Consider the following 15,863-nt stretch of genomic DNA (forward strand, 5'->3'; position numbering starts at 1 on the left):
CATTGTTGTTTGGCGGGCCCAGGCTGGATTTGAACCTGCCACCTTAGGTGTATGTGGCTGGCGCCCTAGCCACTTGAGCCATAGGCGCCGAGCCTATTAGGGAGACTTGTATACGAACCTATAAATCTAAAATTAATGAACAAAACTTACTTTACTTAAAAATTAATAGGCTGGGCGTGGTGACTCACGCCTATAATTCTAGCACTCTGGGAGGCCAAGACTGGTGGATTGCTTGAGTTCACAGGTTTGAGACCAGCCTGACCAAGAGCGAGACCCCATCACTAGTAAAAAAAAAAACAAAAAAACAAAAAAACAAGTTGTACATAGTGGTAGACTCCTGTAATTCCAGTTACTTGGGAGGCTGAGGCAAGAGGACTGCTTGAGCCCAAGAGTTTGAGGTTGTGTGAGTTATGATGCCAGGGTACTCAAGCCAGGGGGATAGAGTAAAACTCTACCCCTGGGTAGAGTGCCATGGCATCACAGCTCGCAGCAACCTCTAACTCCTGGGCTCTAGCGATTCTCCTGCCTCCACCTCCCAAGTAGCTGGGACTACAGGTGCCTGCCATAATGCCTGGCTATTTTTCGGTTGCAGCCATCATTGTTGTTTGGCAGGCCTGGGCTGAATTTGAACCCAGCAGTTCAGGTGTATGTGGCTGGCGCCTTAGCTGCTTCAGCCACAGGCGCTGAGCCCCACCCCAACCCCCAAATTAATAGGACCATCTGGAAGCAATCTAAATGAAAATGCTTATTATCGACTTACAAATGTTTCTTCTTTATGGCCTTTTCTACTTTGGGTTTAACATTGTTGTTGTAATTATCAAATAACTATAAATTATTCAGCACAGCCAATGGCTTCCCCTAGGCTTTCCCTCTCAGCAGGTGGATGAGGGCAGGCATCAGTGGCTCCATTTTGCAGGTGAGGAGACTGAGGTTGGGTAACGCCCTAAATCACTCAGCTGGTGAGTGGTGGAGTTAGGATTTGAACCAGGGTTGGCTTGACCACAAAGTGTGCATTCTTAAACTGCTACTGCAATCAGCCTCCCCTTGACGCATTGCCTGAAAGTCTGAGTTCATAATTGACAGACTTCAGTGGTCTGTGCCTAACTAGGCCTTAGAAGAAGGAATACCAGTGAGAATATGAGACAGAGTGACATGGATTGAAATTGTGCCTTTTATAAATTTTTTTTCCAGCTAACAACCTAATATGGTTAACATTTATATTTTGTTAGCTTTTTTTTTTTAGAGAGAGTATTACTTTGTCACCCTTGGTAGAGTTCCATGGTGTCACAGCTCACAGCAACCTCCAGCTCTTGGGCTTAGGTGATTCTCTTGCCTCAGCCTCCCGCCACAACACCTGGCTATTTTTTTTTTTTAATTGCAGTTTGGCTGGGGCGTGTTCAAACCTGCCACCCTCGGTATACGGGGCCAGTGCCCTACTCACTGAGCCATGGGTGCTGCCCATTTTTGTTAGCTTTGTAAGTGCTAAAATAACACATTAAAAATGATTACAGTGGCTTGGCACCTGTGGCTCAAGGGGCTAAGGCACCAGCCACATACACCTAAGGTGAAGGGGTTTGAATCCAGCCCAGGCCCACCAAACAACAATGATGGCTACAACCAAAAAATAGCCAGGCGTTGTGGCGGGCGCCTGTGGTCTCAGCTACTTGGGAGGCTGAGGCAGGAGACTCGCTTGAGCCCAGGAGTTGGAGGTTGCTGTGAGCTGTGATAACACAGCACTCTACCCAGGGGGACAGCTTGAGGCTCTATCTCAAAAAAAAAAAAAAAATTACAGTGCAAAAAAGTGGCTTTAAAAATCCAGCCATTGCTAATGACTTACTGACTTACTGCTTCTTTTTCTCTACTGATGCTTGTTTTCTTTTTTGAGACAGAGTCTCACTATGTTGCCCTTGGTAGAGTGTTGTGATGTCACAGCTCACAACAACCTCAAACTCTTGGGCTTCAGTGATTCTCTTGCCTCAGTGTCCCAAATAGCTGGGACTACAGGCATCTACCACAATGCCTGGCTTTTTTTTGTTGCAATTGTCATTATTGTTGTTTAGCTGGCCCAAGCTGGGTTTGAACCTGCCAGCTTCCATGTATGTGGCTGGTGCTGAAACCACTGTGCTACGGGCTCTGGTTTTTTTTTTTTTTGAGACAGAGTCTCCCTTTGTCACCCTCACTAGTGTGCTGTGGTATCATATCTCACAGCAACCTCCAACTGTAGGGCTCAAGATCTCCTCCTGCCTCAGCCTCCAGAGTAGCTGGGACTACAGGCACTTGCCACAATGCCTGGGTCTATTGATGCTTGTTAAGAGAAAAAGTTACCCTGAATTGGTTTTATGCAGTGTTTAATATGGAAGAAAAGATTAAGTTAGTGAATTTTGAATGTAAAAATCTATGCTCTTTTCTTTCCTGATGATGAATATATGTTTTGCAGGACTTAGGACTTGTCAGCTTTGCTTTTATGGCCTAAATATATTTTCTCATTTGTGAAACTAGTAAATATTACTTACTTTGTACAGTTGTGAGAATTGTATGCCGTGTATACAAAGCATCTATGAGGTACTCAGCAGAACTGAGCTGTTACAGTGATGTAAGTTGGTTGGAAGCATCAGCTTTGCACAGTGAGGATGGTGGTTTATTTCTGATGCATATTCAGTACATACATGCATATAATATATGTGAATGTGATTTAAAGTGATTCAGATTCAATTATGTTTTTGTAGTGTAGTATGAGTTGATGAAATTAGTGTTATTCTAGTAACATAGGGAATAGCTAAATTACTTTGCTAAAAACTTAAAAAAGACCAGTGTGATGGCTCTGGCCTATAATCCCAGTACTCTTGGAGGCTGAGGTGGGTGGATTGCTTGAGCTTAGGAATTCAAGACCAACCTGAACAAGAGGGAGACCCCATATCTACTAAAAATAGAAAAACTAGTTGGGCACTATGGCAGGTGCCTGTAATCCAGCTACTTGGGAGGGTGAGGCAAGAGGATCTCTTGAGCCCCCAAATTTGAGGTTTTTGTGAGCTATGATGGCACCAGGGCACTCTAGCCAGGAGGACAGAATGAGACTCTGTCTCAAAAAACAAACAAATAATGTATAATCCCAGCACTCTGGAAGGCCCAGGTGGGTGGATTTCCTGAGCTCACAGATTTGAGACCAGCCTGAGCAAGAGTGAGACCCCATCTCTTAAAAAATAGCCGGGTGTTGTGGTGGGCACCTGTAGTCCCAGCTACTTGGGAGTCTAAGGCAAGAGAATTGCTTAAACCCAAGAGTTTGAGGTTGCTGTGAGCTGTGATGCCACAGCACTCTACCCAGAGTGATAGCTTGAGACTCTGTCTCATTAAAAAAAAAATAAATTGATACATTGAGCTATTTTTTTGGGAATTAGCTTATCTTTTTTGTGATTGAAGAAAATTTTGATTTTTTCCCTTTAACTTGAATAGGTTAAAGTAATAGAAATGTTCATTTGACATCTGTTGCCTTTCCTTTGTAAAATATGGTAGAAGGAATAAAAGGAGATGTTGCTGACCAGATCAGGTTATTTAAATATATAAATAAATGTTATATTTCAACAAAATTGTATGAGTAATAGTTGCCACACCTTTGGGAAGGTTTTTGCCAATACTCAGGCTGTTTACTGATTGAAAAACACAGACATGAATTTTATGACTTTGGAGGTAAGTGTAGATCAAGGCAACTTTCAGTATAACACAAAATATAAGGACTAGTAATACCTGGGTATGATGTCTTGCTCCTGTATTCCAGCTACTTGGGAGACTGAGGGGGAAGGATTGCTTGAGCCCAAGAGTTTGAGACTATCCTAGAAGCATAGCAAGGTACCCATCTCAAAAAAAAAAAAAATCTAGGAGAAAGCCCTGCTACTTATTGCTAAAAGGACAAAGTCACAGGGTCTCAGCTTCCTTACATGTAAAATGAAGAGACTGAGTCAGAGTACCAAGATTTCTTGGTGTTCTAAGATTAGTTTCTACTGTAAGCCTATGACTTTTGTTTATATTTAGAGATTTTAAAGCTTTCTGCAGAAGTGCTGAATACCACTCCCTTCCCCAGTGCAGAATTCAGTATGCAATAGCTGATTTTCTAGTTATAGTTTCTGAGCATCCTATTTGGAAAAAAACTCACTGATCATTTTTTATTTCACCTGCGATTTATTTTGTTACATCTTTTCCAGCAATGTGGGAATACTTTTCTGGCCATAGGTGGTGCTATTGCACCATTTTTTTAAGGTCCTAATTTTCCTGTTTATAAATGACAAGCAAGTTTCCTTTAATTTGATTTTTTTGTTGTTGTTTAATGCTTCTGAATAGCACCATGTCCACTGTATTGGATACCTGGAAAAAGTATTCTAGTTATATCTTATTTTTATCCTGTCATCTCAGCGTGAAAATTTCAGACGTGCTGTGTGAACAGTGGGGAAATTGGGCTTTTCTTCCAATACTGATTTTATAAAAGAGACAGAAGCTGTCTCTGAAGCACCTTAAATCTGAAAAGAGTATTAAACCTCCCACTGCTGTATGCTTATTAGTGGGTGGTATTTTGGTGTCATGGAAAAAGCCAAGTTCAGCTGATTTACTGACTTGTGTTTGAATGCAGTTGCTACCACTTAACCCTGCTAAATGCTTCAGTTCCTTCTTAGTGTTTTCCTCATATGTGACACGGGGCTGCCACTACCTGCTTTGTAGAATTAGATTGTATGCAAGGTGTTTCACTTAGTGGTCATTTCATAAAACACCTCATAACCATTACCTATTTGTTATTTTGTGTGAGGCCATCATTTTATAGCTTTTTTTTTTTTTTTTTTTTTTTGAGACAGAGCCTCAGGCTTTCACCCTGGGTAGAGTGCCATAGTATCACAGCTCACAGCAACCTCCAACTCCTGGGCTCAGGTGATTCTCCTGCCTCTGCCTCCTAAGTAGCTGGGACTACAGGCACCCACCACAACACCCGGCTATTTTTTTGGGTTGCAGCCATCATTGTTGTTTGGTGGGCCTAGGCTGGATTTGAACCTGCCAGCTCAGGTGTATGTGGCTGGTGCCTTAGCTGCTTGAGCCACAGGTGCCAAGCCCACTTTATAGCTTTTTTTGGAAATAACTAAGGAATTAAAATAGGAAAAAATGGTTTTATGAAGAAAGATTCAATCAAAAGGAAAGAGGCCAGGCACAGTGGCTCATGTGTATAATCCCAATACTCTGAGAGACTGAGGCAGGTGGATTGCTTGAACTCAGGAACTGGAGGCTTTCCTGAGCAAAAGTGAGACCCTATTCTACTAAAAATGGAAAAAACTAGCCAGGCGTTGTAGCACCTATAGTCCCAGCTACTCTGGAGGCTGAGGTGAGAGGATTGCTTGTGCCTAAGAGTTTGCGGTTGCTGTGAGCTGTGATGACACCATGGCACTCTTCTCAGGGCATGAAGTGAGACTCTGTCTCAATTAAAAAAAAGAAAAGAAAAAAATATTTGTGAAGGATCAGTAGTTCCTATAGCCATGCTTTTTGTAGCAGTAGAGATGTGGCCAGTAGATTCCTCTTGAACCTACCATAAGTCACAGAAATTATTTGTAAATTAGTATATGATGGAGCTTACAGGGGCTCGATATTGACACTCCAGTTTTCTCTAACAATCAGTTGAGAGATGAAATGAAACAGTAAGCAAGTAGAGAATCAGAATGTCACCTTTATTACTGATACAGTGACGTTCTCCATGGACTTGAGGGATGCAGGAAACTGAGTATCTTAATATTGTATCCCAGGTCTGGAAAGACTGAGCCAGTTCCAGGCAGCTGTGGACCACGGCAGGCCTTCCTATGAGTGGACTCCTCCCTGTCAGGCTTAGGGTAGGAGAGTAGGCAGCACTCAAGGAAAAATGAGAGTTTTACATACCTAGCTTATCTCCCCAACTCAGTAATCTCGAAACTCACTCCATTTGTGTGGGGGAGGAATAAGGGTGGACAGGGTTATGGAGATCAGAGCAGTGGGAAGCAAGTGCTCCTTTCCCTACAGTATAAATAAGTGGTGGGAAGATCAGGAGGGCGCTCCCCAAGACTTTTTAAATAGAGAAATTAAAGATATCCTTTGGGACAGAGACTAGCAAGGAAATACAAAAGACGGTTGGAATGGAGATTTGTAAAATCGCCTCAATAGCTAACAGTACAGTGCTATATACTATTTTAAGTATTCTATATAAACTAATTTCATCTTTTAATCATCACAACAACCTGGTACGGTCAGTTAGATTATCATTCCAATTTTATAATTGTGGAAAGTGAGGCAGAGAGGTTAAGTAACTTCACCAAGGTTGTAGAATCAGTGAGAGGAAGAGCTGGGACATTGAAGCCCTGGCAGGCTGGCTGAGCTCCCAGAGATTAGCTTCCCAGGTGTTTTGAGGTGTCAGCCTATCTATAGTTCTGTGTGTACGTATGTCTGTACATTGGTCAGAGGCTGGCTAGCCTAGGAAGGGTGGCAAAGGGGACATTGGTGCAATGTCTTGGCCACTGTGCAGGGCTGTGTGCGGTGGTTCAAGTTAGTTGCTTGGGCAGCAGGCCTGTCCCTGTCGTTGGTGTAGAAAGCCCCTCTTGCTCTCCCTCCGGTCTTGCTTGCCACATCACCTCCTGCCTTAGCTATTGAGGAGAAAATGTGCTGATTGTTGAACCCTGATATTTTCATCTTACTAATAATTTTATGTTTCCTGTAGCATTAATAATTAAACATCCAGTTTTTCTATATCAATCTCTTACAAGTTTGGTCACTGTGAAATTATTGCACTAGGGCCTAATGATATTGATAATCAAAAGATTGACAATAGTGATAATGACTCCAAGGCATCAGAAGTTTGAATTCTGTCCCCTATTTAAAGGGCATGCCATAGAATAATCTATTTGATCAGGTTTTTCACAGAAGTTTGTGGGGTCATCTCAAAATCCAGACTTTCCCAAGTTTCCACGTAGCAGAGCCTCCTCTCAGTGCAGACCAGTCACCTCACTGTCACGGGTGTGTGGTGGTGGGCACTCCTCGGCTCCTCTGAGCTTCCCTCTCCTCATATGCAGTGCAGGGTTAATAATATCTGTCTACTTTGTGGAGCTGCTCAGAGAGTCACCCATGGTGTTAAGCATTGTGTTTGACATAGACATGATATTCAATAGAAAACACCTGTTTTTTTTTTTACTTAAAATATTTCAAAGCAAATTATGTAATAAAAACATGTGCCCCTCTAATATTCTGAAAATTTTTTTTAAAAATAAAAAAAGTAGTGACAACACCCCCCCCCCAAAAAAAGAAATAAAAAGAAAATGCTTGTTATTTTATTTTATTTTAATTTTTTGAGACAGAGCCTCAAGCTGTTGCCCTGGGTAGAGTGCTGTGGCATCCAGCTTACAGCAACCTCCAACTCTTGGGCTTAAGCGATTCTCTTGCCTCAGCCTCCCAAGTAGCTGGGACTATAGGTGCCTGGCATGACACACAGCTATTTTTTGGTTGTAGTTGTCAGTATTGTTTGGCCCGGGCACGGGCTGGATTCAAACCCACCAGCTCTGGTGTATGTGGCTGGTGCCTTAGCCACTTGAGCTACAGGCACCAAGTCTGTTTTTTATTTTAATGGTTGTTTCAAGATTGTAGTGATTTTTGGTCTGTATTTAAAAACAGAGATTGCTATAAACAAAATAGCTCTTAAATAGCATCATAATCATAGGGTCCATTTTATATATAGATAATTGAATAAGTATGCTATTTCAATAAGAATACATGTTATTGGAACATAACTTTTTGAATCTCCTTACAAGGTTTAAAAATGGTAATATAGCCTGAGCAAGACCTCGTCTCTACAAAAAATAGAAAAACGTTAGCCAGACTTGATAGCATACCTATATAGTCCCAGCTACTCTGGAGGTTGAGGCAGGAGAACTGTGTTAGCCCAGGAGTTTGAGGGTGCAGTGAGCTAAGACGCTGCCACTGCACTCCAACAGAGTGAGACCCTGTCTCAAAAAAGAAAAAAAAAGATAATTGCTAACAATAAACACAACCCTTAGAAGCTAATGATAAACATCTCTTAGGACTAGCATCTCTTGGGGTGTATTTTACCATGATAGGAAATTACATTCTACAGAGAAGTCTAATTAGATTTCATTGATATTTGGAATAGCTTAGTAGATGATGAAGGCTTTCAAAAACTTCTCAGTCATAATAAAGTTTATTGTTTTATATTTTAAACTAACTACAAGCGTGTCTCCTAAAAATTGGAAATCCTTCGCTTGATGCATCCAGTAATTAAGCGTGTGTGTTTGTGTGTGTGTGTTGGGGAGAAGGGAGAGAGAGAGAGACAGATTTTTAGGGGGCCAGTGCAAAATTCCACATAGGCTTCTGGCACCTTTTCTCCTTTTCACCCTCACTCCAAGTGTTGAAATGGAATTGCACAAATAATACTCCTTTGTCAGTTATTTGTGGAAATAAGATATACTTGTTTATGAGCATGAGCTTAGAAAGTGGGGAGGGAAAGAGATGCAGAGGCGCTTTACAAATTTGTTGAGCATATGAGTAACAGTAGCTTTTCTTTTCTCTTTTTTTTCTTCTAAAGCAAAAAGGCACTAAACTTGTAACATACTAATACTCAGAGTTGCTTTTCTGATCATATACAGGTTCCTCAGTTTCAAGGCTATGTGAATTATGAAATGTATTTTAGTAGTTATCTTTAAAAGTAGTTTTGTTTTCCAAATAAAAGACCATAATCTGTTCTTTCTTCCAGGGGCACAAGAAGTTCTCATTGATCCAGGTACATGATCTCTGTGTTTAGTTTTCTTTTGGTTATTTTTGTAAGTGCTTGTTTCATGGTGGTGTGAATGAATGGTTAAAATTTCTGGATTTTGATCTTTGGAACATTCTGATTTAAATAATCTTAAATCAGAACTGTTAAAAACCTGATTATTGTTTGGTCTTTGTTTGATGGGGCACCCTTTGCTGTGTATGTTGTCTGTTGAAGAGGAAAATTCTTCCTCCAGCATGGTTAAGTCAATGATTTGGGAATTGTGCCTTTAATTCTTTGAATGCCTTGAGCATGTGTGTCCTGTTTTGAATTTGTTTGTAGTAATGACTTGGCTCTGTTTCTATGGCTCGTGCTTCCTACAACATGAATTTGAATTCTCTACTGCATTTTGTCTGTGTGTTCTTAACAAGCAAAGACATTTTGCATTTTTTACACAGGCGGCGGGCTTTTCTTTCTCTCTTTTAATACCTTCTATAATTGATAGAACAAAAATCTCTTTTATTACAGTAGCTTATTTCATGATGAGCTGGATTATTTTTTGTTTTGATCAAAAATAATAACAGTGTAAATAAATTTAAAGAATGAAAAACTTTCCTCATTTGAAGGATAAAAATTAGATAGTTGACTCACACAGGCTCAGTGACCAGCACGTTCCCTCCCATCTTATCCTGCATCTGGATTCTGAAATGATGCTGCTCAGCTTTGCAGGTTTCTGTTTTAACATTTGTGTTAAATTCTTTCTCTAGGCTAATGGATAAGTTTCTTGGTAGGGTTTGTGGAAAGTGTAGAGGAAGGACAACAAATGCTTAGTCTTATTTTCAGAAGACCTGAGTTGCTGATGAGAAAACAACTCCATGTAGCTAGGCACATAGTAGGCTTATGTGATGGGGAACCAGGGCTTCCCCAACCAAACCAGCACTGACAAAAATTCACATCAGTGGCAACTGTATGGTAGGCTTACACGATGGGGAACCAGGGCCTCCCCCGCCTAAACTGGCACAGACAAAAACTCACATCAGTGTCGACTGTATGGTAGGCTTATGTGACCGAGGAACTGAGGCCCCCCCCAGCCAACACTGACAAAAACTCACACCAGTGTTGAAAACTCAAACCAGTGTGGTTTTGGGTCATTGCAAGTTATTGGGTCCAGGCTGGCTAGTTATGCCTGATGTAAAATACTTAATTCTAGTCTGTCGATCACTTGAGTGCAGTGTTTTTTTGTTTTTGTTTTTGCTGTTTTTGGCCAGGGCTGGGTTTGAACCTGCCACCTCTGGCATATTGGGGCCAGAGCCCTACTCCTTTGAGCCACAGGTGCTGCCCGAGTGCAGTGTTTTTAAGCCTTTTTTATCTCATGGCACACTTGAACCTATCGTTAAATTTCTATGGCAAACTTGAATTATGTTGATTAAAAAAAAGAGTTAAGGCTCGGCACCTGTGGCTCAAGTGGCTAAGGCGCCAGCCTCATACACCTAAGATAGTGGGTTCAAATCCAGCCCGGCCCGACAAAACAACAATGACGGCTGCAACCAAAAATAGCCGGGTGTTGGGGAGGGTGCCTATGGTCCCAGCTACTTGGGAGGCTGAGGCAGGAGACTCGCTTGAGCCCAGGAGTTGGAGGTTGCTGTGAGCTGTGATGCAACAGCACTCTACCCAGGGGGATAGCTTGAGGCTCTATCTCAAAAAAAAAAAGAAAAAGTTAGAAAAAAAGAATATACTTACTGTGTTTTGAACTTCTTTCAAAAAACATTTAATTAATGATCTTTAAAAATGTTTGTAGCACACCTAAGATCCTCACTTTGGTTATAGGAGCATTAGATGTGTGCACAAGTAGAAGTGGGTTGGAACTATACAAAAAACTAGGCATTTGTTGAGATAAAAAGAGAATTTTGTTTTTTAAATTTCTGACACTTTTTAAACCAAGACTGTACAAGAACACAATTAAGTTAAGAGAGCTGGGAGTAAGAATAAGGATGATTCTGTAGGGTTTTGTTGTTCAGGGTTGTGTCAGGATCTTGCTATATAGTGAAAACCACCGGGAAGGGACCCAGAAACCAGTGTTTGGTGTGCGAGGCCATTTTATGTAGTGATCCCAAATTAGAACAGTGAACTTGGCCTCTGCACAGAAGGCAGAGCAGGGGAAGAGATGAGATGCTGCTCTCTTCAGTTCCTGCCTTCTAGGCGGCTCCTGTTCAGCTGGTGCCCTCTGGCCTCAGTTCCCAGGGGTTTTTACATCAGGACTGACCTGCTATTAAAGTCTTACCTGTCTTTTAAGCATTGGGCCCATCTCTGTTAGCTAAGCCCTAAGTGTGTTGGTTGGAGCTCCTAGGAGCAAAGCCTCTTCGTCTGAACAGCTACCTAACATTCTCTCAGAAAACCCATTCACATGAAGCTGCAACAAAATTACATCACTTTCATTTTATTTTTGCATTTTAAAGGGATATAATGTTTGAAGCAAACTGTTTCAGAATTTATTTTATGCCCACCTTTCCTATAATTATTTCCAGAGCTGAGGGAGAAGAGTTGGAGGTCTTTGGCGTCTCCCTCCAACTTGTCCTCGGCATGGAGCTGCTCCCCTGGCACTTCTAGCACTTAGGACTTTTAGTTCTTTTTTTTTTTTTTTTTTGTAGACAGAGCCTCAAGCTGTTCCCCTGGGTAGAGTGTGGTAGCATCACAGCTCACAGCAACCTCCAACTCCTGGGCTCAAGCGAGTCGCCTGCCTCAACCTCCCAAGCAGCTGGGACCACAGGCGCCTGCCACAACGCCTGGCTATTTTTTGGTTGCAGCCATCATTGTTGTTTGGCGGGCCGGGCTGGATTCGAACGCGCCACCTTAGGTATATGTGGCTGGTGCCTTAGCCACTTGAGCCACAGGCGCTGAGCCAGGACTTTTAGTTCTTTATCTGCATTTTAAAAGGAATGATTCTTTTTTAGAACTCTTTTTTTTCTTATTATTTCTAAACATTTCTTGTACCTGCAGCAGCTACTTCAAGTAAGATGATCTTTTGTCTGGTTTTACTTCACTCATATTTGATTTTCCCATTTTCATGTTGAGGGGAGTGAGTTTCTTTCTATAATAAAAATAGCAACTTAGGCCGGGCGTGGATCATGCCTATAATCCCAGCACTCTGGGAGGCTGAGGTGGGGGATTGCCTGAGCTCACAGGTTCGAGACCAGCCTAAGCAACAGTGAGACCTGGTCTCTAAACATAGCCGGGTGTTGTGGCAGGCTCTTGTAGTCCCAACTACTCGGGAGACTGAGGCAAGAGAATTGCTTAAGCCCAGGAGTTTAAGGTTGCCGTGAACTATGATGTCATGACACTCTCCTGAGGGTGACAAAGTAAGACTCTGTCTCAAAAAAAAATTTAGCAGTTTGTACCAACTGTGCCAGAGGCATTGCTCTTAGGTGCTTAAAAAAAAGCCTTGATAAATTTCACTCATTTAAATTGTAAAATTTCATGTTTTTTAGGATATTTATGGAATTGTGCAACCCTTACCCAGTCAAATTTAGGATGTTTTCATCACCCCAATGAGAAGTCCTGGACCATAAGCGGTCCATCCCCGTTTCCTTCCACCTCCCCCAGCCCTAGGCATCTACTAATCTCCTTCCTTCCACTATGGGTTTACCCATCCTGGACATTTCATATTGTAGCATCATAGCACGCAGGGTCCTCTGTGACCGGCTTCTTTAACTTAACACAGTGTTTTCAAGGGTCATCCTTTAGCACGTGTTGCATTTCCTGTCTTTTTACTGCTGAATAACATTCCCTGGTATTGACGTTCCACATGTTGTTTATCCAGTGTGTTAGTTGATGGTCACTTGCATTGTTTCTGCTTTTTGGCTGTTATGAATAATGATGCCATGAACTTTTGTGTATAGTTCTTGCATGCCCATATGTTTTAAATTATCTTATGTCTATGTCTAGGAAGTGGAATTGCTGGGTCAGAGCAACATGTGCAAGTTCTGATTTCTCTGCATCCTCCTCAAACCTCGTTACCTTTGTGATTCTGGCTATCCTGGCGGGTGTGGTACCTCATTGTGATCTTATAGCCAATGACACTGAGCATCTTTTCATATACTTATTGGTCACTTGTTTATTTTCTTTGGATAAATGTCTATTCATATTATCTACTTTTTTCTTTTTGAGACAGTCTCATGTTGTCCCCCTGGGTAGAGTGCCGTGGCAGCACAGCTCACGGCAACCTCAAACTCTTTGGCTCAATCAATCCTCTTGCCTTAGCCTCCTGAGTAGTGAGGACTACAGGCACCTGCCACAATGCCCAGTTCTTTTTTAGACATGGGTTCTCGCTCTGGCTCAGGCTATCCACCTGCCTTGGCCTCCCAGAGTGCTAGGATTACAGGTGTGAGCCACCACGCTGGCCTTCAGATTATCCACTTTTAATTGGGTTATTTGTCTTATTATTATTGAGGTGTAACAGCTCTTACTATTCTATATACGAGTCCCTTATCAGACACAAGAATAGCAAACATTTTCTTCTATTCTGTGTATCTTTTCTTTTCTTTTTTTTATTGTAAGATACTCAGTGAGGGGGCAGAGACCCAGGTTGCACTGATTGCATTTGTCAGGTAAAGTCCCTCTGATAAATACATCCTGCCTCTTTTCATTTTCTTGATGGTGTCCTTTGAAACATACTGATTTTAAATTTTGATTAAGTCCAGCTTGTGTTTTTTGTTGTTGTTGTTGTGCTTTTTGCGTCTTACCTATGATCTAAGGTATTTTATATAAACTTTATATAGAGAGCAATTTACTCCTCACAATTTAGATAGATAAGTAGTGTTGTTATCCCAGTCTATAGATGAGGAAACTGGAATTAGTTCATTTCTGCATTCCTTACTCTCTAGTAATGATTGTTGCCAGTTGACTTAACAAAGTCACACATGAGCCTTTCTGGTCATGACGCTACAAGTGGAGTCATGACCGCAGAGAGTCCCTGTTAGCAGTGGGGCAGTGTCGACACAGCCTGCGAGCGCCTGCACGGTCGGCCTGGCCTTCCTTTACTTCATTCTGTCTTCTCACAGTGTTCCTTATTGTCCACACATTAGTCAGCACATGATGCTCTTGAGTCATTATCTCTAATGATGGAATTTTGACAAAAGCATCTGTTTGTTTCACAGTGGCAATGATTCCGCCTCTACTAAACCTAAAACCTGCCTGGAACACTGTCTGCAGGTGAATGAGGTGAATGGAGAGAAGAGGTCCCTAATGAGAAAAAAAACTGGCAGGAAAAGATAATGTAGAAATACCTCTGAGGTATATTAAAAACACCTGAAGTTTTGAGAAGAGGTCTACAAACCAAACAAAGATGTTTTCATTAAGTTTATAGATATATTATAGTTACATAGCTGAGTAAATTCATTAACTAGATTTGACAAGAGAAGGATAATATTTATGACTTGTCACAATTAAAATATTCTGTCTCTGTTAAAGTGATTAGTACTCATGAGAAACAAAAATAAGTTATCACTTACATGTGACCTGGGAGCAGTCTTCAGTGTGTGTGTGTGTTTCTGTCTTTTTTGGAGCCTTTTTAGCTTTTTAGTAGCGTACTTTAGAATTCTATTTAAAAAGTTATTACTGTGTCTAATGCAGTTAGAACTGAGTTTATCCTGTCCTTTTTTTTTTTTTTAGACAGAGTCTTACTGTGTCGCACCTCTGTAGAGTGCGGTGGTGTCACAGCTCACAGCAACCTCAAACTCTTGGGCTTAAGCAATTCTCTTGCCTCAGCCTCCCACATAGGTGGGACTACAGGCACCCACCACAACACCTGGCTATTTTTTTTTTTTTTTTGACTGAGTCTCACTATGTTACCCTGGGTAGAGTGCTGTGGTATCACAGCTCACAGCAACTTCTAACTCTTGGGTTTAAGCAATTCTCTTGCCTTAGTCTCCCAAGTAGCTGGGACTACAGGCACCTGCCACAATGCCCAGCTATTTTTTGTTACAGTTGTCATTGTTGTTTAACTGGCCCAGGCTGGTTTCAAACTTGCCAGCCTCCGTGTATGTGGCTGGTGCCCTAACCACTGAGCTATGGGAGTTTATCCTGTTTTATGTCTCCTAGGTGAAGATTTTCCTTTTATTATACTGACTTAGTTTCAGAGTTATAGGAACTATGATTTTTAGGCCTTTCCTCTCCCCCCCACCCGCCTTTTTTTTTGAGACAGAGTCTCAAGTTGTTGCCTTGGGTAGAGAGCTGTGGCGTCATAGCTCACAGCAACCTCCAACTCTTGGGCTCAAGTAATCCTCTTGCTTCAGTTTTTCTATTTTTAGTTGAGATGGGGTCTTGCTTTGCTCAGGCTGGACTTGAATTTGTGAGCTCAAGCAATCCACCTGCCTTGGCCTCCTAGGATGCTAGGATTATAGGTGTGAGCCACCATGCCTGGCTCTTTCTTCTCCTTATATTTAAAGTTGGCTGTCAGGCCAGGCATGGTGGCTCATGCCTGTAATCCTAGCACTCTGGGAGGTTGAGGTGGGTGGATTGCTTAAGTTTAGGAGTTTGAGACCAGCCTGAGAAAGAGCAAGACCCTGTCTCTACTGACAAACAGAAAAACTAGCCAGACATGGTGGCATATACCTGTAGTCCCAGCTACTCAGTGAGTCTGAGGTAAGACAATTGCTTGCACCCATGAGTTTGAGGTTGCTGTGAGCTGTGATGCCATGGCACTTTAGCCAAGAAAATTGGCTGTCAAATGTGTTTCTCTTTTTGTTTCATGAATTTTCACTATTTAGCTAGAATTTTTATTATTTATTTATTTATTTATTTTTTGAGGCAGAGTGTCACTTTGTAGCCCTCAGTAGAGTGCTGTGGTGTCACAGCTCACAGCAACCTTAAACTCTTGGGTTTAAGTGATTCTCTTGCATCAGCTTCCTAAGTAGCAGGTGCTATAGGCACCTGCCACAATGCACACCTACTTTTAGAGACAAGATCTTGCTCTGGTTCAGGCTGGTCTTGAGTCTATGAGCTAAGGCAGTTTACCTGCCTTAGCCTCTCAGAGTGCTAAGATTATAGGTGTGAGCCACCATGCCCGGCCCCTAGCTAGAATTTTTAAAAATGAATTTAATATGTTACATAAATT

The 15,863-nt window shown here is 41.8% G+C and overlaps 1 protein-coding gene across 1 annotated transcript in view; it reads left to right on the forward strand.

Moving 5' to 3' along the window:
* The window catches only part of TRAPPC9 (trafficking protein particle complex 9), a 727,753-nt gene that overhangs the window by 26,244 nt on the left and 685,646 nt on the right, over positions 1–15,863 (forward strand). Inside the window, exon 5 of the mRNA XM_003792853.3 lies at positions 8,756–8,782. Within this exon, the coding sequence (XP_003792901.2) occupies positions 8,756–8,782 (27 nt within the window). The remainder of the gene's footprint in view (positions 1–8,755; positions 8,783–15,863) is intronic.

The sequence above is a fragment of the Otolemur garnettii genome, unplaced genomic scaffold, assembly GCF_000181295.1.
Source record: "Otolemur garnettii isolate 467f Iridium unplaced genomic scaffold, OtoGar3 scaffold00062, whole genome shotgun sequence".
Taxonomy (NCBI): domain Eukaryota; kingdom Metazoa; phylum Chordata; class Mammalia; order Primates; family Galagidae; genus Otolemur; species Otolemur garnettii.